Source organism: Malus sylvestris, chromosome 12 (assembly GCF_916048215.2).
Source record: "Malus sylvestris chromosome 12, drMalSylv7.2, whole genome shotgun sequence".
Lineage (NCBI taxonomy): Eukaryota > Viridiplantae > Streptophyta > Magnoliopsida > Rosales > Rosaceae > Malus > Malus sylvestris.
In genome coordinates this window covers 26,788,286-26,814,109 of record NC_062271.1, presented here as the reverse complement: position 1 = coordinate 26,814,109, position 25,824 = coordinate 26,788,286, and the positions used below count along the sequence as shown (strand labels likewise).

The 25,824-nt window shown below is 38.0% G+C and overlaps 1 protein-coding gene and 1 long non-coding RNA gene across 2 annotated transcripts; both read right to left on the bottom strand.

Moving 5' to 3' along the window:
• Window positions 1–336: 336 nt before the first annotated feature.
• Window positions 337–4,049, bottom strand: LOC126594514 (protein SCARECROW 2-like). Its single transcript, XM_050260854.1, has 2 exons — window positions 1,606–4,049; window positions 337–1,007 (listed from the first exon to the last, which is right to left on the bottom strand). The coding sequence occupies exons 1-2, from the start codon at window positions 3,618–3,620 to the stop codon at window positions 548–550; spliced, it is 2,475 nt and encodes an 824-aa protein (XP_050116811.1). The 5' UTR covers window positions 3,621–4,049; the 3' UTR covers window positions 337–547.
• An 8,968-nt stretch (window positions 4,050–13,017) lies between these two features.
• LOC126594042 (uncharacterized) lies at window positions 13,018–20,659 on the bottom strand. The gene is made up of 2 exons (XR_007613110.1): window positions 20,457–20,659; window positions 13,018–13,077 (listed from the first exon to the last, which is right to left on the bottom strand). It is a non-coding gene; the product is annotated as an uncharacterized LOC126594042 (long non-coding RNA).
• Between the last annotated feature and the right edge of the window lie 5,165 nt (window positions 20,660–25,824).

The following is a 25,824-nucleotide window of genomic DNA, read 5'->3' as shown; positions in this document are numbered from 1 at the left end:
AAATTCCCCTGGGTGGTGTTGAATCAAACATAACACGTTTGTTTTGTAAATAGGGCATTGAACGTTGAATTATTAGTTTAGTAGTATTTCTCCATTAAAAATGATCAGTAGTTGGTCCCAAAGGATCATCAAACCACACTAGGACTGAGATACATACTCGACTGGAACGCGATGCAACAATGTAGAGTTTTTGGCAATGGTCGAAAGCCTTACGGAGCAAGAGCAAGTCTCACCTGAGCATTATTTTAGAAACAAGAAAAAAATAGGAAAGGTTGAGATTTAACTATAGCTTATTTAGTTAAATCTCAACCGCTCACTGATAAAAAAAAAAAAAAGTGCGATAAATAATTTTCGAACATAAATGTAGAAGGCCTAGCCTCTCCCTCCCCAAGGCCCATAGGCCCCAAACCAAGGTTTTCTTCCAAAACTCAACGTCAATTTCAACTAAAAAAGATTAAAGTAGGGTAAGCACAACAAGATAATACATTCAAACTCATCAACCGCCGACGCCAAGCATCGTATTCATACATACATGGGCAAAAGCATCTCAATAGTGTAGGTTTGGATTAGCGGCGGCATGAAAGGGCGGCCGCCATGCAGAAGCGGTGAGCAAGCAGAGATCCTTCCACCCCAGTTTAAGAGTCCCATTGTCCTCCACCAGAGTGTACCCATCGGAAGGGAACATCCCGAGCAGCAAGGCGGCCTGATTTGCAGCATTTCCCGCCAGGGAAATCCCCCTGAACCCGGTCTGCTGAAACTTCTCCCTCCAGTTGTGGAACTTCACCTCTCCGCTCCTCGACGGCCCGCCCACTGCCAAAACGTTACGAATCTCTCTGGAGAGCAGCTGCTGCTCCACCACGTGCCTCTCCTCGCTCTCCTCGCCGTAGCTCGCTCCCAAGGAATCAAACAGGGCAGAGTAGTAGTGTATGGCCTCCACAAACCGGCCCAAGAACGAACCCGCGTGGCTCAGGTCTTGCTCCACCACCGTTACCACTTTTGGCGCCAATCTGAATCAATATACAGTAACAGAAACATAAAAAAAACAATATATATAACATGTGCATTGTAATATTTAATAAAACATGCAGACATGAGACATAGTCCGACCCTTGTACCGAAATGTATCCAAGTTTGAATATTGCCGTTGATTAAAACACGAAAAATTATTTTCGAACACTCATTTCTCCTAAGCACACTTATGTTTAATTCTAATTTTATCTGCTTCAACTTTTTCAATTTAAAGATCAGAAATGAACGGAATAAAAGAAAAAGTATCAAATCTTTAATTTTTGCTTCTTGCCCACTACGAAGGTGCAGCTTTTTGCAGTTACTAGATTTGGAAAGTGCATGAAAGTTGCGGTTGATCTAAACCCAATGTATCACTATTTGTTAAATAATTAGTCAGCGCTAGCTAGTGCAATAGTGCTTAATAAAGTTTGATACTTTGATCACCAACATCGATCAAAGACATCAAAAAGTGCAACCCAAAAGAAACCCAGTTCGAATTTTTCATGATATATATTAACCAGAAAAAGTGGTAAAGGTCTGAGCGTGTTGGAATCGGATTGCAGTGGATTGGACTGTGTAGGATTGAAGAGACGTTACCTCTGCAAAAGCCAGAGCGTGCTGGAATCGGAACCCGTGACGTCGTAAAGCGAATGCTGAAGCCAATGCACCGCCACAGCCTCTCTCTTGCTGATATTCAGCCTCTCCGGGTCCAAGTTCGCAACTTTCTCCGCCACGGGGAAGAACTCAAATGGAAGCCCTAGCTTGTCCGCGAAGTCGGACAACCGCTTCCCTGTGGCCTCTAGGGCCTCCATGGAGGTTCCGAGGCCGGTGAGTCTCACGTACGGAGGCCCACCCGGCCTGGAGGCCAGGATGTGAAACAGCCCGGGCCATTGGAGACCCTGCATTATGTCGAGATCGACGATGTGAACCCTGTCCTCCCGCTCGAACGCCTCCTGGATCGCCTGATTGGCTGTGAAGTGGGAGAACTTGACGAAGGGGCTGATGCCGTTGAAGACTTGGAAGGCGGATACCATTTTTTGTGTGTGGGTGGTGGGGACGGAGGAGCGAGGGAGGGAGGCGTAGATGCCGAGGCAGGAGCTGACGAGGCGGGCCGACATGGCTTCAGAGAAGTAGGCGGCGACGCGCTGGGCGGAGGTGCCGAACGGGGTGGAGAGCTCCGAGATTTCGAGGAGGATTTTTGTGGCTTCGTCGAAGTTGTCGGCGGAGACGGCCTCCGCGCATTTGAGGAGGAGGGTGAGGAGGTGGAGGCCTTCCTCGTCTCGCTTTTGCTGCCGCATCTCTTCTTTTTTCTCTCTGAGTAGGGATACTGCTGAGGTTGTTGGTTCTGGCGGGGCAGTGGCGGGGGTGGTTGTGGGTGCGGGTGCAACTGTTGGGGTGGTGGCCTCCGCCGCAGGGGAGGATGGTGAAGAGTTTTCTAACTGCTTGTCTTGTGTTTGATGAATTGCCTGATTGAAGGAAGGGCTTTGGTGATGTGGGTTGGTTTGGTTGCAGGTGATAGGGGCAGGAGTAGGGTTGGGTTGGGGTAGGGACAGCCCAACTCCTCCTCCGCCAGCTCCTCCAGACCACGACTGCAAGTACAAGTCATTGTTTTCCACCGTTGATGGGTTGAAGATTGCAACGTCTTGTAGTGCACCGGAGTCCATATTGAGCTTAAAAGCCCCAGGGCCAGGACCACCTTGTTGTCTCCTCCTTATGTCCGGGATTGGGGTTGGATTAAAGCTTGGAACTGGAAGAGGCAGAGGAGGCGGCGGCAGCGGCTCGGATATTGACCGGAGTCTATACTCTAGAAGAGCGGCGAGGCTGGGGTTGCAAGGGAAGATAATCTCCCTAACATTATGAATGAGCTGGGGGATGGAGACGTTGGTGGAGCTGTGGACGAGGTCCTTTATGATCCCGTCTATCCACGCCGTGGCGGCGGAGGACCCATCTTCCATGGACACGGACGACGGAGTAGTAGCAGTAATACTAGTATTCAAAGGCGTAGTCTTTTCTGGCGGAAACAACGGCAGGCCTGAAAACCCACAAACGGCAGGAGTAGTAGTGGTCTGGGAGGTCGTCGTCGGCTGAACCGGAAGAGGACGATGAAAAGACAATGGATCGATAGGACCCCAGATGCCGGCTGCTGCAGCGGAAGAAGGAGAAGGAGAAGGAGAAGTAGGTGACAATAAAGCCCCACCAGGTGACGTCAAAGCGGCAAAATTTGTGGAAGATGGTACTGGTAACTGCATAGTGGAGTGGTTGGGATAAAACATACTACTATTCACTTTACTGGCGTTTGGATTTTGATTAACCGGCTGGACTGGCGGACTATTATTAATAATCCCGCGGCGGGAGAGCCTGAAATAGTCCGAACCGGCGGTTCTGCTTGTCAGGGTGGTTTGGACTTCGATCTCAGACGCCATTCGCTTTCTCACCATCTTGGGTGGCTGCTGCCCGACGCTGCTGCTGTTGGAATTGGTAGTGCTGTTGTTCATGGGGTAAGAAGGGTTTCCTCCACCGCCACCGAGGCTATCGCTATTGTTGTTGTTACTACTGCCATTACCGCTGATGCGATCGCCGCCATTGTCACCGAGAAGAGCACAAGTAGCCATTGGGAAGATTATTGGAGATCCTGGAGGACCTAACGGGACTAAATAGTACTGGGACAAAGAGAGAGGAAGGTGTTTGATGTTCGGGTTTCTTCATGGATTGGACCGATATAATAAAAATGGGATCTCGGCAATGGGAGGAACAAGGGGGATTGCAATGTCCCAAGCAGATAACGGTGTAAAGATTGGGACAGCGGCTTTGGGATTCCTTCTTCTCTCTTAAATCTCTCCAGTCTTTCTCTCTCTTAATCTCTCTCTGACTCAGTGTGTCTTTCTCTCTCTAGCTCGAAGTACTTCAAAGCAAAACACGAGGTCCCAAGTGGTAAGCTAGTTTAAATAATATTAGTACGTCGAAGTTATGTCGTTTGGAAGCATCTGGTTTTTTCCAGAACCGAGAAGGAAAAGGTGGGAGGGAGGGAGGGTGGCGAGAGGGTTGCTCGTGGTGGGAGAGTGGGATTAATGGCGATTAGCTAAACGTCTGTTTGTGGATGGATGAATTTAATCTCTTTGTAATTTTTTTTTTCGTGCTTCGATATATTTACACTAAGAGGAGGAGAAGTTTGGTTAAGCCACAAAATGAACAGTTTAATTTGGTATCGAATTCACCATCCACGAAATTCGAACCTAAGACCTCTCACTTCCAAGTGAAGAGTATTATCACCAGACCGTAGTATTGAGTGACATTTATAATTTGTTTTTAACTTTTAATTTGTTTCTCATGGATTAAATAACTAGGGTTGGTTTAGAACCGCTTGTGCAGGAAACACTTTATGCTTGTAAACACTTTTATTCGTAGCAGGTTAAATATTTTGGGACTGTTGTTGTAGGAAGCACTTTTGCTCATAAGCGCATTTTGAAATTCATAGTTGCTACTCTTCATAGGACAATGGGCTTTCTCTGCTCGTTGGCTGCTTCTGTAGGAAGTATTTATTGTTCATAAGTGCTTATGCTACAAATGCTATAAGAAAACCATAATCGCATATACAAACTAATAAGGCTCGTTTGGATTTGATTCTTTAGAAAACACTTACAAGAAGTGTTTTATTAGAGATACAATGAATTTTTATTGAAATTCCAAATTTCTAAAAAAAGAGTTGGAAGTGCTTCTTCATATGCTTTTTGAGAAAACATTCTACAATTCATAAGCACATTTAAGTTTTTTGTCAAACGTACGTAGTCATAAACACCTTTAGTTATCATAAATAATTTTTACCCCTTCGTGAAGCTGTCTCAAACATGCCTCAAGTTTTTTTGTCAAACATAATAAAAAGAACCTTTCTAGCTCAAAACATTCAGAACGATAGCCCCAAGTGCTTATGAAAAAGGCACTTCTATACCCAATACCCACTTATAAATTTACAGAAGCAGTCTCAAACACACACATAAGGATTAGTGGAAGCCAAGCAGGCTAGCTAGCGATAGAAACAAACATATGGAAGAACTGGAAAAGAAGGGAAGGGTGTGGGTTGTGGCTCTATGCATGGAGAGATTTTTCAATGTGATCGATACACGGGGAGGTACACTACGTGTTATTATACAAATGGTGGGATATGTTTGCTAAAAAGTTAATAACTTAAAAAATAAAAATTCTCACCACTTCTATTAAAACAATAGAAAACACGTAGTGAACCACATATGTTCCCATCACAATTAAAATTTTCTCCTGTGCATGGTTCATCGTAAAGCGTTTGACGTTTTCATTGGCGTTCAGAAATTGGAACGACCATTCCTATGATATCTGGCGATGCACATTGATGTCTTTGGGAGACCAGTCCGTCGTTATTGTTACTCTCCACAGTGAGAAGACAAAACCCTAGCACTACAAGTTAATCAACTAATTACCAAACCTAATTTCTTCCATTTAATTTATTACCTGCCACAAATTAAACGTGCTAACCTCTTTCTTTCATCAGATTGGAATTGGATGGGAGCATTTATTTTCGATGAAATTGTTGCATATTTTGGGGGACTGCTAGTACTCATGGATGCAGCAACCATTCTTAAATGAGAAAGGTTAAGGAAATTCTCTAAAGTGAGATTTTCTATGAACTATTTGCCACCTTATTCTTTTAGTATAATGCTTTATAATGTTGGTATAAGAATTGACGGTTTTATGGTGGAACCCCAACTTTGTTGATATGAGAGCAGGTTGGCCCAAACAGCCACACGTGTGTGAAGGCTAACTACTACACGTGTTACACGTCATCATGATTGTGTTGTTCATGTGTAGGCTTGAAAATTCGCAATACGTGAGGGGACGTGTAAGAATGTGAGGACAAAGTCCCAAATCGTGAGGGACCAAACCATACAAAAGCTATAAGCCTATAAGGAGTTTGGCTCCTCTCAATATTACCAAGTAATTTTAATTATAATGGAATTTCGACTTTCTTCATATTTTTCCACTTAAGCACCATGGTCTCGAACAACAAACATTTTCATTCAACACCTATTGAGACACATGATCAGTTATCTTGCAGCACCAAGTCTCCACTCGATTGAAGGAGATCTCATGTTTGGTCTAACATACGATCACAACATATTCATAAGGAGTACTAAAATTTAATATTGTAGCTTATTATAGATAAGTTATTGGCAATTTAAAAGATCTTTCTACATATATCCTATCAATTTTCCGAAAGATAAAAAAAACATATTGAGAAACCTTAAGAACCCTAGCCATTGTAGACAAACTCCTCAAGGCATGTTTGGGCGAGGAACTTTCAAGATTCCAAGGAATTTATGCATAATGAGGAAGAGATGGATCACAAAAAATTAAATAGGAGGAAATAAAAATGCACCAAATGAGCATCACAAAGTGTACAAATTTATCATGTTATGTTTATATTCATGAAGATGCATTTATAATCCCTCTTATCTAACTTTTTGTGATCCATGTCTTCATCACTTTGTCTAAGTTCCTTGGAATTTCAAGGTTCCTCACCCAAACATACCCTAAAGATTTTCATTGCACACTACGTAATTAAGGGGTCGTTTGATAACTAATTCCTTATCAATTTTTTATTTTTATTTTCATTTTTTTAACCGAAACTGAAATCTTGTTTGGCAACTACTTTAATTTAGTTTTCAAAAACATGAAAACTGAAAACTACTTTATAGAGTTTTCAAAATGAGAATTGTTGTTAGCACTCCAAAAATTTTAATGTGCACTTCTCAATTGTATTTTTTTTTCTTTCTAAATATAGAAAGTTTAGAGTGCATAATGAGATTTTTTAGAGTCCCAATAACAGTTCCCTTCAAAATAAGGCCTTGTGTTTTCAAATTTTAGTTTGAGTTTTCATTTTTTTTAATTGAACACTGAAAAGTAGTTACTAAACAAACTTTCAATTAAAAAAAAAGGAAGTAAAAACTGAAAACAAAATGGTTATCAAACGGTTCTTAAGCTTTTGATCATTGAACTTGACAAAAAAGAAACAAGACAATAAGCTGAAATGGACACTAATTTGCAATATATATTTTGCCACATCACTATATGATACGTCATGCATGAGTCATGACAAAACCATCCAATTTCCATGTTGCCAAGTTTCATTGTGACAATAATTACAAGGTTTTTTACTCCAAGAATGGCAATACATATGACAACACGAAAGATTGTGATGCATCTTGTATTTTAAGTCATGCAGATGCATGAAATGTTTGTTTCTTCCGCCAAACGAAGTGTCCGAATTCGTCCTTGTTTAATCAATTAATATTTGTTTTGGAATTTAGTTTTTGGTCCAAGAAAAGGACCCGTAATTCCAGTAATTGTATGCTAATTAACTACTAATTAACATTTAATATGTATTTGACCTCACAAGGACAACTTTTCATTGTTCTCAAAGTCTTCGATTCCAATATTCACATGGGAAAACGATGCTATGGCTAAAAGGTAATTAGCTACTGATTACTTAATAAGTGATTACATTACCAAGCAAACCCTAAAGTAATGTAACATTTTTGTATTGCAGCTTCGTTAACAGCGAGGAAAATAGCTGCGTTGATATCGTAAACTAGCTTATGTGAATTACATTTAGGTCCTTTTCCAATTAATCTATTAAGCGAAAATGATAAACACTCACTCTTTTTAACTTTTCACACTCTTGTTTAATCTTGGTTATTATTTTCGTTTCATTTTTTTCATTCAATGGCTGAAACCAAAGAAGAGTGTAAGATCATCTCTCATATGAAAAGGTAGAGAGGAGAAGGGTTTCAATGTAGGAATACTCGGGCATGATGTTACTATGTTTTTCAAATTATAACGTGTGTATTTATTTTTTATTAATATAAACGAAAATTGAGATATATATCTACGATATCATTTACTTATATTCTAACATATAAAATAATAATACGTATCAAAAGTTTCCGATAGAAGTAAGAAAATGAATAGAATACAAGGAAGAGGGTAAAAAGCTGTCGACATGCACTAATAATATTGAACCCTCGTGACCGACCCAGTGAGAGAAGTATCTCTCAGTTCCTGAAAATTGAAGCCTAGTGGTTGACATTTTGCTTTCATCTGCATTACCACCATCAACCTTTTCCTCTTGCTCTTTTTTTATTTGTATAGGATCTCTTCTGTATATTTTACTACTTAACTTTTTACTTACTTTTACAGCCAACAAAAGCCTAGCAGTAAAAAACTATGTGGCCTTGTTTGACCCTCTCCCACCGGCTATATGTTGCCCTAGATTAGGAGATAAGTATTTGCTAATTAAATTTTCTAGTTAGGGTTATGCATGACCATCATTAAGCAAGGGGTTTAGGCAAAATTTAACATAGAGAATTCAAGAAATTTATTATTTGGCGTAACGGTAATATGTTGACATGACGTAATTATGAATTCACTCAAATTATTATACTTCATATTATAACGTCAAGTATTAATAATTGAAAAGCATGTTATTATTCACAATTATATTAAGCATATAACTTATTAACCAAGTTTTAGTTAATATGCCGAAATTTGTTATTTTCTTATTATCAATTACGAGGTACAAAAAAACTTGGTACAAGTACAAAAACATCTTTAGCATTGTTACTCAATAACAAGTTAAGAATACGCTAAAAGATTGTTTAAGACTACTTTTCAAATCGCTTTCTGATAATCAATTTTTTTCTAAGTTTCTAACTACGTTCGGCAGAAAAATTCATAAGTTATTTTGGATCTAGAACTATTTTTTATGAAAGCACGTGCGCTTTATCAAAAAAGCTTTCTAGTGTTTGAAATTTTGTTAAGAGTACTTATAAATAGAAGTGTTTTTGACAAAAACAATTTCGTACAGATCTGAAACCAAAAAGAATATAAGAGCACTTAGTATGACTTTTGTAAAAGAAAAATGCTAGAGATTCATATTTTTGGACCATATTTTATAAAATATATTATGTGTTTTATAAATATAGTTCAAATTAGATAATCTCTCTAACGTCAACTCTTTTTTTTTTGTAAAATATGATTTATGTTGCAGTCCTGTTAGATTAGGAATATAATTGTGTAAATTCTAACATATCTAAGATATCTTTATGGGATTTTACCATATCTCTTAGACTAAATATTATCCTATTAGAGTTAATCCTATTAGGTAAGGAATTAACCTTCCCTACTACTATAAATAAAGGGGTGTGATATCCGCACACCCCATTTTACCTCTCACAAAATTTTTAATTTTCGGCTGTCGGATCGGATGAATTGAAGAAGATCACCGGACATAAATTATCAAGGGGTGTGTGAGAAGTAAAATGGGGTGTCTGGATAGCACACCCCTAAATAAAAGTACAATGGCGTGGAATATAATATACCTCACAATTACTCGTCTCTCACTTCTCTCTATGTGCCGCATCCCCTCCCTCTCTGTACAGTGAAATTTTTTTTTTGTAAATAAGATCCAACATTTTTACAGTGAAAAATGTCTGGACAACTGACAACTAGAGAACCAAAAACAGATACGAACAAAAAGCAGCACGTTCTACCACAAAAAGTAAGCCGACTAATTTGAATCCCTAATACATAATTAGAGAAAGTGATCAAAAGATTAAATAATTTACTGTAAATAATCAAAAGATTAATAGATGAAGCAGTTCGATCAGAAGTAGATAGATACGTATTATGGTGTGGGCATTGCATGTAAAAGTTATTCGTCTTTTGGACCATCGTCCCCTCGAACTCTTCTCTTCTCCTTTTGTTCTCTTTCTGCATTTCTGACGTTGCTGACACAGTCACAAGCTAAGAACACGTGAAGGAGAGACAAATCACCATTCACCAGAACCCACCCTTTCCTTCATTTTTGAGATGTGAAGATTTCGACCACACTAGTCCTTTTCACACATTTCTGGATGAATTTCAATTCATTAGCTTTTTGTTTTCCCCTTTTCCACTTTTTCTTGTGTCTTTTTACTCCATCACCATTCACCATGCAGGCATGTCTCATTATCTAAGTTTCTGTGTTCTCGTTCTTTTATGCAACTTCTTTTTCGTTTTCCTTTTTCTTACCTACAGTACATGGCACTACAAATTGAATGTTATGTAGCACAGATGGCCATTTGGCTTATACTTACGTGTGACGTCGTAGAACAACTTGATTCTGATACTATAAAGAAAGTTGAGATTCCTACATAAAATTCATGGACAATATGAGAAGTATCCAACTCTTTATAAGCAACAAGATTTGATAAACTTTTAATGTGAGATATTTCTTTATAGTATGACACTGTGAGAATCTTGTCCCTCTGAAAATTATTCACAATTGCCTTTTTTTCTATGAACAGCGCGTATGGTTGTCCATATTTATTTAAAACTGGAAAGATCAAAACCAGCAACTTGACAAACAAAATCTGGAAAACGACAATCATGATGATGACATGGCCTACTATGCTATTGCGCTAGCTCCTTTCTCTGCATTTGAAGGACAGGGCAGCTAGATAGAGATAGGGCATGCAGAATTCCATTTGGTTGGGGGTCCGTTTGGATATATATGGACATGGACGTGGACTATTCTCGTGAAAAGTGTTGGTGTTTTTTAGTCTTACTTGGACCATTTTCAACTGAACGAATGACATATGGCTCGTTTTAGCTCTCTGATCATTCAAGAAATTAATATTTTAATAAACAGTGCATGAGCATATTTCTTACTATTTCTAACCGATAGTCAAAAGGCCATAAGGCCAAACATAATTTATTATTTAAATTTAAAAACTACAACAATTTAAATTTAAAAACTATAACTTATGTTTAAAAACTACAAATTAAATTTAAAAACTACAACAACTTAAATTTATAGGAAAAAATGAGAATTTTTTAATATTTTTTTACAAATTTTGGCCGAAAAAATTCAAATTCAAATCCAACGGTTAGTTGATGTCAGCATGACGTCAGCTAATTGTTGGATTTGATTGTTTTTTGTTATAAATAGGATGGATATTGGGCTATAACTCACACACCTTTGAATTCAATCTATTTCATTTCAATCTCTTTCAATTCAAGTTTATAATGAATTCCAACTTTGGATCATCTTCGAATTCCAATTGGGGGTCCTCATCCAATTCCGAATTGGAAGAAAAATGGGCGCAGATGAGACGAGAAGATGATGAGTTTATGAAGAAGATGAAGCATGACGTAACACACAATATATGGCAGCCATGGCTGCGGCCATGGTGTGTCAGCCAACTGAGGAACAACCTCTATGGGGTGGCTCTGTTGCTGGTCGCTTTTACAAACCACGAAATAGAGCAATGACGCATTCCAATTTGATGAACAACTACTTCAACCTCAACTTGATGTACACAGAAGATGATTTCAGACATCGCTTCTAGATGGGGCGTCATGTCTTCAAGCGTTTACTTCATGATGCCCATCAGGTCAATCCATACTTTCAACAGAAACTGGACAGAGCATGCCGCCCTGGTTTCTCACCTCATCAGAAGGTTATTGTTGCACTACGAATGATGGCATATGCCTCCCCAACTGATTCGATGGATGAAACCCATGGTATGTCTGAGTCTACATGCCTCGATACTCTTGCTGAATTATGTAACACAATTGTTCAGCTTTACAAAAAGGAGTACCTCCGCGAGCCAAATCAAGAAGATCTGGATCGACTCATTTGCAAAGCTGAAGACCGTTGGTTTCCAGGCATGATAGGGTCATTAGACTGCATGCATTGGAATTGGAAGAACTGTCCCACTGGATGGTAATGAGGCTTTAGCGGAAGGTCGAGAAAGCCAACTATTGTGTTAGAGGCGGTTGCCTCGTATGACACATGGATCTGACATGCTTTCTTTGGAGTCTCTGGATCCCAAAATGACATTACAGTTCTTGGGTGTTCACCCATCTTCAATAACCTGACGGAAGGTAAATCACCTCAACTTGACTACTACATCAACGACCGTCAATACAATATGGGGTATTACTTGGCAGATGTCATCTACCCAAAGTGGTCAACACTTGTCCAAGCAATTCCAAACCCTAAAAATGACGCCAAAGAGTGTTTTACCTTACACCAAGAGGCATACCAGAAAAATGTTGAGAGTTTTTGGTGTTCTACAAGCATGGTGGAAGATCATCAAGGAATCGGCAAGAAGGTGGAGTCGAGAAAATTTGGACTCCATCATGATGTCTTGCATCATGGTGCGAAAATTATCTTACCACACAAATTTAACACTCTTTTATCAATTGTAGTAAAGAATGTAAGTAGGGATTGTTCTATACCGGAGATTAGGAGGGCTTGCTAATAACCTCTAAACTGACTCAAAAACATAAAACTAAACTTAAAATTACTTAACAAGACTCAAAGCAAACTTAAAATACTCAAAACAGCTTAAAACAACTAAATAAACTTAAACTAGACACTAGGAATGACTTTGGACGAAAATTGACTTTTACTTGAATCAAAACATTTAAAAACAAAAATTAAAACAGATTCTAACTAATTAGACACACTAAAGTAAAGGGGGATTGAGTTTTGGACGAAGTTTAAGTAAACAAACAAGTATGAAAAACTAGACAAATTGTAAAACAAATATGAGAAATAAGATGATGGATGAGATAGCTAGAGGTTTTTTCTCCACACATAACATGTATGCAAATAACTCGATTTCCAGTTACTACTTCATTGAATTATGAACGACAATGCTCCAAATTAACCGTGACATCACTAGTTAACTCTCAGATTTTCCTTGTTTTATTGGATTGGATGACATCATTCGACAATCCAAAACATTCTTCTAAAGTTCCCTACATGACATCATAATAGAGATACAATAAAAGATCATTAAGTTTAATGAAAATCATAAGCATTGACAAAGCACTTGCAACTATGACATCATGTCACTCATGCTAGGAATTGAACTTAACGCGATCGTTTATAAGCGACCTTCACTACATGTGAATATAAGTTTGTAAAGATTATGTGAAACTTCCTTATATTCTAGCAACGGATTTATGCATGCCAATTAAGTGTCGACCCTTAATTAACAAATACAAGTAAGTTATCAATCAAATAGTTAAGCCAACTGCATTCACGATTCAAGAGTTCATAACTGGAATTTATCAAATTATATTGCACACATAATCATGGCTTTGAAATCACCCCTAGCCAAGAAGGGTTTAGCCACTCATATTCACAACAAAACAAAAGAAAATGAATTTAAACATTGAAAACAAAAGAAAGAAAACACCTAAACGCTCAAACGATCCAAGTTGGACAACAAGCACTTCCAAGCACTTTCCTTCCCTTCCTTTGCTACGGCACAAGGTGTTGGTAAGTGGTTGAAAGTTTGTTTGTATGGAGGAATGGATGTGAAGATGAATGGATGTGTTTGGATGAAGGTTGTATTGAATGCGGCAAAGAGTGGAGAATTGTGTAGATGATGTGTGTGTGTTTTGGATGGATTTTTTTCTCCCTTGTTATGGTGAAGGGTGGATGTATTTATAGGCTGGGGAGAGGATCACCATCTAATTAAGGTGGTAGTGGTGTATGTTGTGGTAATGAGTGGATGTAATGGGTGTAGTGGGTGAATGTTTGGTAATGAGTGGATGTAATGAGTGTAGTGGGTGGATGTTTGATAATGAATGGATGTAATGGGTGTAGTGGGTGAGTGTTGTGGTAATGAGTGGATGGATGTTTGTAGTTGTAGGTCAACACACTTGCACACATACATGTTGATTTCTAGCCTTCAAATCTTCAAAAACGTCCATCCTCATGTCTCCATGCTTGCACTATCCAATCTTGGCCCAAAAATGCTCCAAAATGCTCCAAATAGCACTTTGTTGCTAACTTTGTTATTTGAACCTACAAACACACGAAAATAGCTTAAAGTACTAAAATAACTAGAATTAAACTAAGTAAATGCCAAGAAACAAGCTAACTAAGTTGCATAAATATGCTCCTATCAAATTCCCCCACACTTAGCTTTTGCTAGTCCTCGAGCAAAACAAAAGAAACAAAACGAAACAATTAAAAATCATCATTCCCACAGATTTAATGAAACATGACGTGTTAAAAATCCTCATTCCCACAGATTTTGGTCATCCTTACACTTGAGCACATACTTAATCACAGTCATCACTTACTATTTCACAATTAATCAATTAAAACGTTGTTTTGAATGTAGTAACATGCCTTAGAGAGTTTGCTCAATTTTTTACAAGATACTCTCTATTTTCACACACATTTTCTGACTACACACCCTACACTAGTATATGTGAGAAGATTGATGTAAACACGAAAGATTAGAACTCACATATGTTATAACAAAGAAAGCAATTTTCTGGAGTTATTAAGCATGTTTAGATATGATCTCATGAATGGAATGCTACTACTTAGATGCGAGAACCAGTGACACCATATGCTCATACCAATTTCGAACTCCACAAATTGAAACACACAACACTCAAGATTGAAGTCAATGGTTGTAACAGGGCTTGGGGGTAATGGCTAACAAAGAAAGGATAGGGATAACAAACGTTCTTAAAGCGATAGCAAGCAAAGCAATGAAATAGACACTTGGAAATCACTTTAAAATGCAGAATCAACTTTTACATACAAAGGGAAGATTCATGCAACACTTAGGGCCGAATTCAATGTTTTGGACCATTTTTTAACAAACAACACTTTAGAGCTCTTTTTCATGCTTTTTTTTTTTTTCTCTACCCGTGCCTTATTAAGGACTCTGGTACACACACACACACACACACACAAGAATCACTTCCCCCACACTTGCTTTCTGCAATACATTGATAAAAAAGGAGTTCATTTTAAGTCATGATTTACTATGCTTCAAGAACAAGGGTATGGATGGTCCTAACACTAGGCTAGGTAAGGATAGTGTGGGTTAACAAAGAACATAGGATTAACAAGGCTCAATGGGGTTAAACTTAAACACATAATGAAATAGGGGCACTACAATTTGGCTTTGGTGGTCACTACACAACTTCATCTTGAATATGTGTTATGCAAATCAATGACATGCTTTGAATGAAATAGGCATGAGTTTTAGCATTTGGAACTAAATGATGAAACGCCTTCTAAGTAGCAACCAAGCAAAGAATAATAAGATCATGCAACAACTTTAGAAAACAATGATGCACATATTATTAACTCTCCAAACAAACGTTTAGACTCAAGTCTCACAAGGTTGTAGCGTTCATTTGAGTTCATTCTTTCAAGCATGTTACAAAAACTGATTTTTCCTTTATAATGTGAATTCATAAATTATAACCACAACCAAGCATACACCAAAGAGTAAATCAAATTTTCATCCATGTTTATAACTCTCTTTAACAGTCATGTAATTAAAAACCAAATCCTCATCATTGTGTTGGAAGGTACCATAAGACACAAACAAACACACAGAAACAACTCTTTTTGGGTTTTTTCAAAACAATTTTTCAAATTTTTATGAAATTTTTGGATTTTTATGTCAAAACACACTAAAACACTCCAAAACAGCATAAAAACACTTAAAAACAGCAAGGAACAACACTAGAAGTAATGGATGATAAACTTCCACGAATTTCATGCAAAACAACTTGGTTTCCCCCCCACACTTAAATCAAACTTTGTCCTCAATGTTTCAAGCATAAACTCACACAAACACAAGCAAACAATCAAACAAACAACGAATAAACATGACAAGTATGGCAAAGTAAAAACCAAACAGAGTAGAGTTTAAGAACGCAAATATGGTTTTGGAGATAGATGATCTTGTTATCTTTCCATAGCTTTGATCTCGAACTGGTTCAGAATTCTGAACGAGAGTTCCTTGGTTTCAAATCAGACTCCTTCTGCTGGGTTGATTTGATTGTGCAGTCTGCATTCTTCTTTGCTTGTTTCTTCTACACGGCAGGCAGACACGAGGTAGAGGTGATGGTCTGTTTCTTTCTTCAATCTTTCCAAGTGCCCACCTCTTGCTTTCTTTCTCCTTGTCCCTAGCTGAGGATGAATTAGCACATTGTCTCCACATGCTTCGAGGTATCATTTTCACTTCCCTTATCTGTTCCCCATACAGATGTGGTAAACGAATAGGAAGCATAAGATGTTGAAGATGAGTACTCGAGAGCAGGGCTAGGTAAGCAATCAGGAAGGGGTTCCAGGCAGTCGGTTCCAGATTGGAAGATTGATACTGAGTGCTAGCTGATTGCTCTCTTTTTCCTTGTCCCGCAGATGAAAACAACGACAAGGAGAAGGACAAGGAGAAAGCATGATATGAGATACTCTTGCTTTCAAACTTCATGATATGAAATACTTTTTCTTTGGATGAGTTGTTTGCAGAGGTATCCCAAGGAATAAGGAACACTGAATGACTCGAGAGGGTTTGTTGGAAAGGCATTCTCGGATAAGAATAAGGGTTATGTATGTCTGCATTGCAATTGAGGGTGAATGGTGACATTTATAGGAATTAATAACCGGTACTATTCTTTCACCCTTGTCAGCAACCGTTGGATGATTTAATAGTAAACTTCATATGTTTTCTACTTCACAAGAGATCTTCGACAGATTGCCCGTAATTTCCGCAAGGCTGAGTGTGCATGTGACAGGCGCTGATACGTCTGGAAAAGCAAGTGCCTCTTCGATATCTGGAATCGACGCTTCGACAAACTACCAGTGATTTTCGCAAAGCTGACTCTGCATGTGACAGATGCTGACACATATGGAAAAGCAGATGCTTCTCCGATTTCTGAGTTTGCCTCTTCGAGTTCTGAGCTTGCCTCTTCGATTTATGAAATCCCGTCGAGTGCAGAGGTTGCAAGTGACAAGTGCGGACAAATTTGGAAAAGAAGATTGGCCCGTGGTTTCTGAGCAAGCCCATCTTTTGAGAAAGTTGGCGCCTCTTCAATTTTTGAGTTGGCCTCTTCGATTTCTGAGCTCACCTCTTCGATCTCTGAAATCCCGTCGAGTGCTAATTTTTATAGAGGTACGCAGGACGTTCAAAGCACACTTGAATTTCTGCCTGCAGAAACTCCCTTCTTGCACTTATACGACCTTGACTTGTCTGACCTCTTCTTTCTTTAACACCTCTGAAAATGGCTGGCCCCTCTGACCATCGTTTTGACTTAAACCTTGGAGAAGAGGTAGTTCAGCCTTCTCCAGACAACATATGGCGCCCATCCTTCATATCCCCTACTGGTTCTCTTACCGTTGAGGATTCGGTGATGAAGAATGACATGACCGATGTGGTGGTGGCCCGGAACCTTGTCACTCCCAAAGATAACATACTACTTTCCAAACGGTCTGATGAGTTGGCCGTTAAGGATTCTTTGGCTCTCAGTGTACAGGTTATGTGTCTAATATGGCCCAACGCCTATTTGCTCGAACCTGTTAAGTTGAATCATTGGCGGCTGAAGTGATGAGTCTCAAGCAAGAGATTAGAGGGCTCAAGCATGAGAATAAACAGTTGCACAGGCTCGCACATAACTATGCTACAAACATGAAGAGGAAGATTGACCAGATGCAGGAATCTGATGGTCAGATTTTACTTGATCATCAGAGGTTTGTGGGTTTGTTCCAACAGCATTTGCCTTCGTCTTTTGGGGCTATACCGCGTACTGAAACTCCAAATGATCAACCTCCGCTGCCTCCTCCTTCTGGGGCTCCGTCGACTGCTGAGGCTCCGACGACTACTGAGACTTCTCCTAAGCAGCCTTTGTGAAAGCTCCCTCTTGTAATTTTTAGCTTAATGTTCCTTTTTTTCATGAAAATGAATGTAAAAATACCTTGCATATCTGTCAATGTTTCAAAAATAAACCCACACCCAAAAATAATTAAATAAACAACAAAAATAAAAAATGACAATCATGGCAAAATAGAAATGCAGAAAATGGAAGGTTTTTAGAAACGCAAAATTGATTGTGGAGCGATTCAAAAATCTTCCTTATTTGAATACATGGGTTGCCTCCCAAGAAGCGCTAGCTTTAACGTCCTTCAGCCGGACGAAACTTCCTTCTAAACTTGGATAAGGCCCATAGCATGGAATTGATCATTGAATGGAAGGTGATACTTGACGTGATCCGGCAATGGTTTAAATTCTAGTGTAGGTGCCTGAATCATTAAAATCAGCAAGTTAGTATAAAATAAAATCGAAGTTGGAGAAGATGGCTTACTTTCTTGCTCCAACACAAACTCAATTATGAACACCACATCTTTGAAGGTTGCAGGGATATGGGACTTGGCCAGATTTGGTGTTTTGAGAGTTATGACTTGTCCCATGTCATAAAATCCAACTTCTTTGGGAATTTTCGTCTCAAGTGTATCTTCTTTGATGAATTCTAGACATTCCCCATCCACTTCTTGCTCTTGATTCTTTGGAAAGGTTTCAAATATGCCTTTCTCACCTTCTTCTTCCTTAGATTGCATGATCTTGCAAGGAATAAGGACATTTAGTGAAACGGGGTCAGGACAATTTGAATTTAGGCTTACCTTGGTTGTAGTGGACGACATAAAGGGCATATGGGGTTGCGGCAAAGGTGGTTCTTCCCTTGCCGTGGCCTTGTTATTCTCCTCTTCTTTGAGCAGCAGTTGTTCATCCATGTTTTGGCTTGATTTGGATGTCTTGGGTTCACCTCCAACCTCCATAACACTTCCCAAAGTGATAGCATCATGGATTTCAAAATCTTCCTTCAAATTTTCAATAGTTGAGTTGGAGAGTTCACTTTGCTCTTGAATTTGTGCCATGAACTCCATAATCTGCCCAATTTGCTTCTCTAATTCACCCGTCTTCTTGGCTTGATTTTGCATCTCTTTGTTTCCATTTTCTACTTCCTGGTTCAAAGAGGTGAGTAACTTATTAAATATATCATTATCCAAAGACGTACCTGAATTGAATTGGGCAGATTGTTGTGGTGGCTGTGATGGTTCATATGCCCAGTGATAGAACTCATCCGATGGCAGCAAATATTCTTCTTGTTGTGAGCCCTGCGTCAACGAGGTTAGTACATCAAGAATTTCATCATAACTCATAGGCATACTTGAATTTGATTGGAATTGTTGTGGAGGAGGTTGTGGTGGCTGCATAGGTCTTGAATAGAACTCCTCTTCTTGCTGCCAATATCCATCTTGTTGGAATTGTTGAGGTTCTCCCCACATGTAATCTGAATAATCTCTCCAATCCGAATTGTAAGCGTTGGAAAACATGTTGTCCCATGATTGGCTATGGCCTTGATAACCCCAAGCATCTTCATTCGCAGCGAATTGAGAACATTGATGAGTTGGATATCCTTGCCCATAGGACACACCATATGTAGGGACACTTTGCATTGTGGTCCTTTCGGGATATTGTAACAATTGAGAAGTAAGTTTCGCCAATTGAGCTTGAATGGTAGCAAAATCCATGTCTTACTTCTCTAGTACCTGAAATCAAGGAAACAAAATTAAATCAAATATCAAAAGTAAAACAAAAGAAAAAAAACACAAACAGAAACAAAGTTAGTAACTAAAAACAAAAGACATGAAAAAGAAACAACGGGGGATTAGCAAAGTTGCTAATCCCCGGCAACGGCGCCAAAAACTTGGTGCGAAAATTATCTTACCACACAAATTTAACCCTCTTTTATCAATTGTAGTAAAGAATGTAAGTAGGGATCGTTCTGGACCGGGGATTAGGAGGGCTTGCTAATAACCTCTAAACTGACTCAAAAACATAAAACTAAACTTAAAATTACTTAACAAGACTCAAAGCAAACTTAAAATACTCAAAACAGCTTAAAACAACTAAATAAACTTAAACTAGACACTAGGAATGACTTTGGACGAAAATTGACTTTTACTTGAATCAAAACATTTAAAAACACAAATTAAAACAGATTCTAACTAATTAGACACACTAAAGTAAATGGGGATTGAGTTTTGGACGAAGTTCAAACAAACAAACAAGTATGAAAAACTAGACAGATTGTAAAACAAATTTGAGAAATAAGATGATGGATGGGATAGCTAGAGACTTTTTCTCCACACATGACATGTATGCAAATAACTCGATTTCCAGTTACTACTTCATTGAATTATGAACGACAATGCTCCAAATTAACCGTGACATCACTAGTTAACTCTCAGATTTTCCTTATTTTATTGGATTGGATGACATCATTCGACAACCCAAAACATTCTTCTAAAGTTCCCTACATGACATCATAATAGAGATACAATAAAAGATCATTAAGTTTAATGAAAATCATAAGCATTGACAAAGCACTTGCAACTATGACATCATGTCACTCATGCTAGGAATTGAACTTAACGCGATCGTTTATAAACGACATTCACTACATGTGAATATAAGTTTTAACGATTATGTGAAACTTCCTTATATTCTAGCAACGGATTTATGCATGCCAATTAAGTGTTGAACCTTAATTAACAAATACAAATAAGTTATCAATCAAATAGTTAAGCCAACTGCATTCACGATTCAAGAGTTCATAACTGGAATTTATCAAATTATATTGCACACATAATCATGGCTTTGAAATCACCCCTAGCCAAGAGGGGTTTAGCCACTCATATTCACAACAAAACAAAAGAAAATGAATTTAAACATTGGAAACAAAAGAAAGAAAATACCTAAACGCTCTAACGATCCAAGTTGGACAGCAAGCACGTCCAAGCAATTTCCTTCCCTTCCTTTGCTACGGCACAAGGTGTTGGTAAGTGGTTGAAGGTTTGTTTGTATGGAGGAATGAATGTGAAGATGAATGGATGTGTTTGGATGAAGGTTGTATTGAATGCGGCAAAGAGTGGAGAATTGTGTAGATGATGTGTGTGTGTTTTGGATGGATTTTTTTCTCCCTTGTTATGGTGAAGGGTGGATGTATTTATAGGCTAGGGAGAGGATCACCATCTAATTAAGGTGGTAGTGGTGTATGTTGTGGTAATGAGTGGATGTAATGGGTGTAGTGGGTGAATGTTTGGTAATGAGTGGATGTAATGGGTGTAGTGGTGAGTGTTTGGTAATGAGTGGATGTAATGAGTGTAGTGGATGGATGTTTGGTAATGAGTGGATGTAATGGGTGTAGTGGGTGAGTGTTGTGGTAATGAGTGGATGTAATGGGTGTAGTGGATGGATGTTTGTAGTTGTAGGTCAACACACTTGCACACATACATGCTGATTTCTAGCCTTCAAATATTCAAAAACGTCCATCCTCATGTCTCCATGCTTGCACTATCCAATCTTGGCCCAAAAATGCTCCAAAATGCTCCAAATAGCACTTTGTTGCTAACTTTGTTATTTGAACCTACAAACACACGAAAATAGCTTAAAGTACTAAAATAACTAGAATTAAACTAAGTAAATGCCAAGAAACAAGCTAACTAAGTTGCATAAATATGCTCCTATCACATCATATTACACAACATGATTGTGGAGGATGAGTGAGATGGGTATATGGATGGAGAGTTTGATGATGACCAAGAGGATCCAAATAGGTCAAGATGGGCTCGTGCAAAAATATACGATAGGCCTAATTTGCCTTTTAATCCAAGAACTGGTAGTATTTCTATAAATGAGTATATGAGGCGCTATAGGATGATAAGTTCCCGTGCCACAAGTAAGTACCTACAACGTGATCTTGTTGCACATCTTTGGGCCAAAAGAAGCATGTAGTAGGCGTTTAAGTTCATAACTTCTTCAATACTCAACGAAATCAAGTGATTCAAAAATGAAAATCATACTTCTCGACGAGATGAAGAGAATACCTTTCTTGAAGGCTAACTCGCCATGCTTTGACTGAAAAATGGTTCGAAAATGGCTGTCTTGGTTATCAAGTTAGCCACTTTCGAGCCATTTTCCGGCCAAACTAAGGTGAGTTAGTCACCGAGAAGGGTACCATTCTCTTCATCTCATCGAAAAGTATGATTTTCGTTTTTGAATTACTTGATTTCGTTGAGTATTAAAGAAGTTATGAACATTTAAAGTTTACCCAGTTTCCAGTAGACTAATCACCTTTCAGGCTATTTTCTGGCCATCTCTGCCAACCATTGGGCTTTCAAATAGGTATAATCTTTATCTACACTTTTCTATCTTTATTTTGATATATTATGGGTCGAAGCTTTGAAAATTGCTCAAATTTCCGGCCAAGAGCTCTTGGACACTTAACAGAGTTTTAAAAAAAAAGACCAAAATAATGGATGGTGGACACTCTCAAGAACCATTTCTATTGATTTTCAATCTCAGGAACCAAAGTGATGTGTTATGCAATCTTAGAGACCATTTTGGCTAAAAAACCTTTCTATAAATAAGTACATGAGGTGCTATAGAATGATACGTTCCCGTGCCACAAACAAGTACCTATAACAAGATCTTGTTGCACATCTTTGGGCCAAAAGAAGCATGAAGTAGGCGTTTAAGTTTTATGTTGTTAAATGTTTTTAAAAATGTTGTTTAAATTTCATGTTATTAAATGTTTTTTTTATGTTGTATAATTTTTATGTTGGTTAATGTCATTTAATGTTGTTTCATATTGTTTAATTTAATTTAATGTTGTATAATGGCTTAAGAAGTTATATAAGAAAAAATAGAATTTTAAAAAATTTGTAAAAAAATAAAATAAAATAAAATAAAAATAACGGCTAGTTGTTGGTTTTTTGAATCCTGGCCCAGGCCGGGGCTGGTCGATTGGCCCTTTGGCATTTTTTGTCTAGTGGAGTCCACGAGCCCTTTGCCTTGACTCTTGGTTGGAGACGGTTTTCGGACCATTTTCGACCCTCTGGACTCTCGGTTGGAGATGGTCTTAGCATCTTCACCTCTCAAATAGTTCGAACCCCTAGTCACAAACTCAATCCCCAGACCGCAACCAATGTAGGGATTATGATTTGGTAGAGTTAAGCTTGGATAAATATCACTAAACTCAGAACTAATTTATTATAGCAAGATTTTGATTCACAATCTTTTTAGAAAAGACTACAGTACAGGTTACTGTGTGCAACGAGTATCCTATTTCTTTAGTGCGGTGCTAGTACGATAATATGCCATGCAACTAGCTAAATTACACATTACATATTAAAAAATGTTATTATTTGGCCGTACAAAAGTAACACATTCTCTGTGTGTTAATTTTGTGTGTTTAATTTATCTTGTCGTTATGAAAATTGATTACATTAAGAAGTGAAAGGTGTAGTGATTTATTTTGATATAATTTCTACGTATAATTGCAAAGGTGACAACAAAAACGAGATGGGCCCTAATCTTTACCCCACAAGTGTACTAAGACTTCCATGCATTCAGCTTTTGTGTATGAACGCTGTAACTTAAACCACATCAAACATCTCGTCCAGCTTTTGATACCAATAATTACCCAATTATAACTCTCTTTTTTTGTTCAAATAACTCTTGGCCTTTGAAAAGACACGTTTGGCTGCATACACCCTCCTCTAAAAGTAACATGTTGACCAATGAAGACTTCCATTCAAACCCTAGAAACATAATGGAGAGCTGGAATATTTGATGTTTCAGCTACCCAATCTCGCTTCCATTAGTTCTTGTTCCGTATGCGTTGTTATACTGACTAGAGCTGATGCATGTGAGTTCGAATTTCATTCCTTACAATTTAGATTAGTTAAGTTAACTTTTCATGATGTAGTAGATCGATTACTCGTGTTATAATATTGTTTGGTATGTGAAGAGAATATAACTCTTGCATATAACGGATTGTACACAATTTTGTATATATCTCTTTCGTCACGTGGGGAAAGATGGATCAAAATTCATGAAAGGGAGCGGTGTGGCATGGGCAGCACAGGCAATGTCACATTGTCATGTTAATATTGTTAAAGCGATTGATCAAAAACTGAGGCAGGTCACATGGATGATATTGATGTATAAAGCATTGCACACATTATATAGGTTAAAAATATTGATGCAGAAGGCGATAATCTGCAGTTGATAGAAAAAAGACACAAATTAAGTTTGTACCAAAACATTCGAACATTAACAACACAACAAAGGCATCCATTTCAATTTTACATCAAATTTAGAATGTGGTTCAAAGCATAGGCCAAAACTTGCCGCTGGCTGTTCTTCTTAGCAAAGATATTCATAATTCATCTACAAAAAGCTAGCAAGCACACAGAGTCATGCATGCCATGATATGCCATGCCCTTTCAATAACTCCAGTCCCATCTCTATCTCTCTCTCTCTCTCATATAAGTTTTGATAAGATCACTTTCGTGTTCGATTTGATTGATCTATGATGTGGCCATACACTGATCCACGCAAATTATATAATGTATTTTTGCAATATTATTGAAAGAGAGATGTGTTGGAAGGAAAATTACATTTGACTGATTCCACTATAATATCTCCATGATTTCCTCAAGGGGAGATTCTCACTGTCCACCTATGTACATACACAAAGGTTTGTTTCACTGCTTATTTTTTGTTTGGTTTTTCTTGTTCCACAGTTGTCTTTATTTTTTTTATTCTTTATTTCCGGGGGAATTTTTTTTTGAAAGTATTGCTTGTTACAGATACACGGATATATATTTGATCTTCTAATTCAAATATTTAATTCTTCTTAATTAATTTGCATGCCTGGGTAGGGTAGTTTACTACCTCAACTACAAGTATGATTCACTTTGAAGACTAATGGTGGGTGAATATTTTTCAGTGTTTAGTTAATGCATCTCCAAACTTAAGAATACAGCAGCAATACGGCAGCAGCAGCTCCTGAGCTCTCTCTCTGACTCAAGTGCGGCAGCTTTAGAGATTGTTGTTGAAGCTTTTCTCCATATTTGACATTTGAGAACTGAATTGGAAGCTCCTATATGTACGAACCAGCTTTGTTGAGATTAGCTTGATGTTAGTTCTCTGTCGTTCGTTGATGATATTTCTAAATATATTAGTCATGAAAAACATGTGTGAGTGATAAATTTGTTTTTAATCATTAGTTTTCTTGTGACTAATAGAGCTTTCGTTATATAAGGTTGTTGTTATTAAGATTTTTAGTCATGAAGATTGCTTGTGACTAAATACTTATTAGTTATTATAAGGACGTTGTTACCAATGCGGTCCCTAATCCTTAACATTCTTTGATTAAAACCTTAATGGTATTCAAAGTTTGATCAAAGTCCCTTGACTTTGTACACCTCATTATATTACTATTAATATTTATATTTTTATAGTTTTGACATTAATTGTTTGATATTTTATGAGATTTATAATCCTATAAATTTAAAATCCCTCATTATAATTGACACACCCTAACCCGAAGATTAGGACGTGCTGGCCGTCACGTGAGTGTGACGTAACCATAAATGCAGGCGGAAACGATAATATAACAAAATACGAACCAACAAAAACCACTAATTGCAGTTATTAACAACCTAGCATTCTATGTGCATAAGAGTGTACTAAACACACATAAACAGAGCATAAGCGTCTAGGTGCAGTCAAGTAGGACCATAATTAATTTACAACACCCTCGGGTGAATCCTACATTTATTTAGTCTGTCAGAACGCCGAAGAAGTCCTCGTAGGCCATCAACGCCTCAACTAGAACCTGGAGGGGCGCAAAACAGAAAACGTGAGTGGGCGAAAATAAAGCTTTTCCAAAACATTTCATAATCCACATTTATAACCCCTCTTTGAAAACCTGTATACTTTCCCAGAAAAATAGTATATAAACATATATATCTCAACCATCTCAATCATCAATCTCATAACAGATTCAATAGAAAATGTGCCATATCAAATTCAACAGTTTAGTATGAATGCATTAACATAA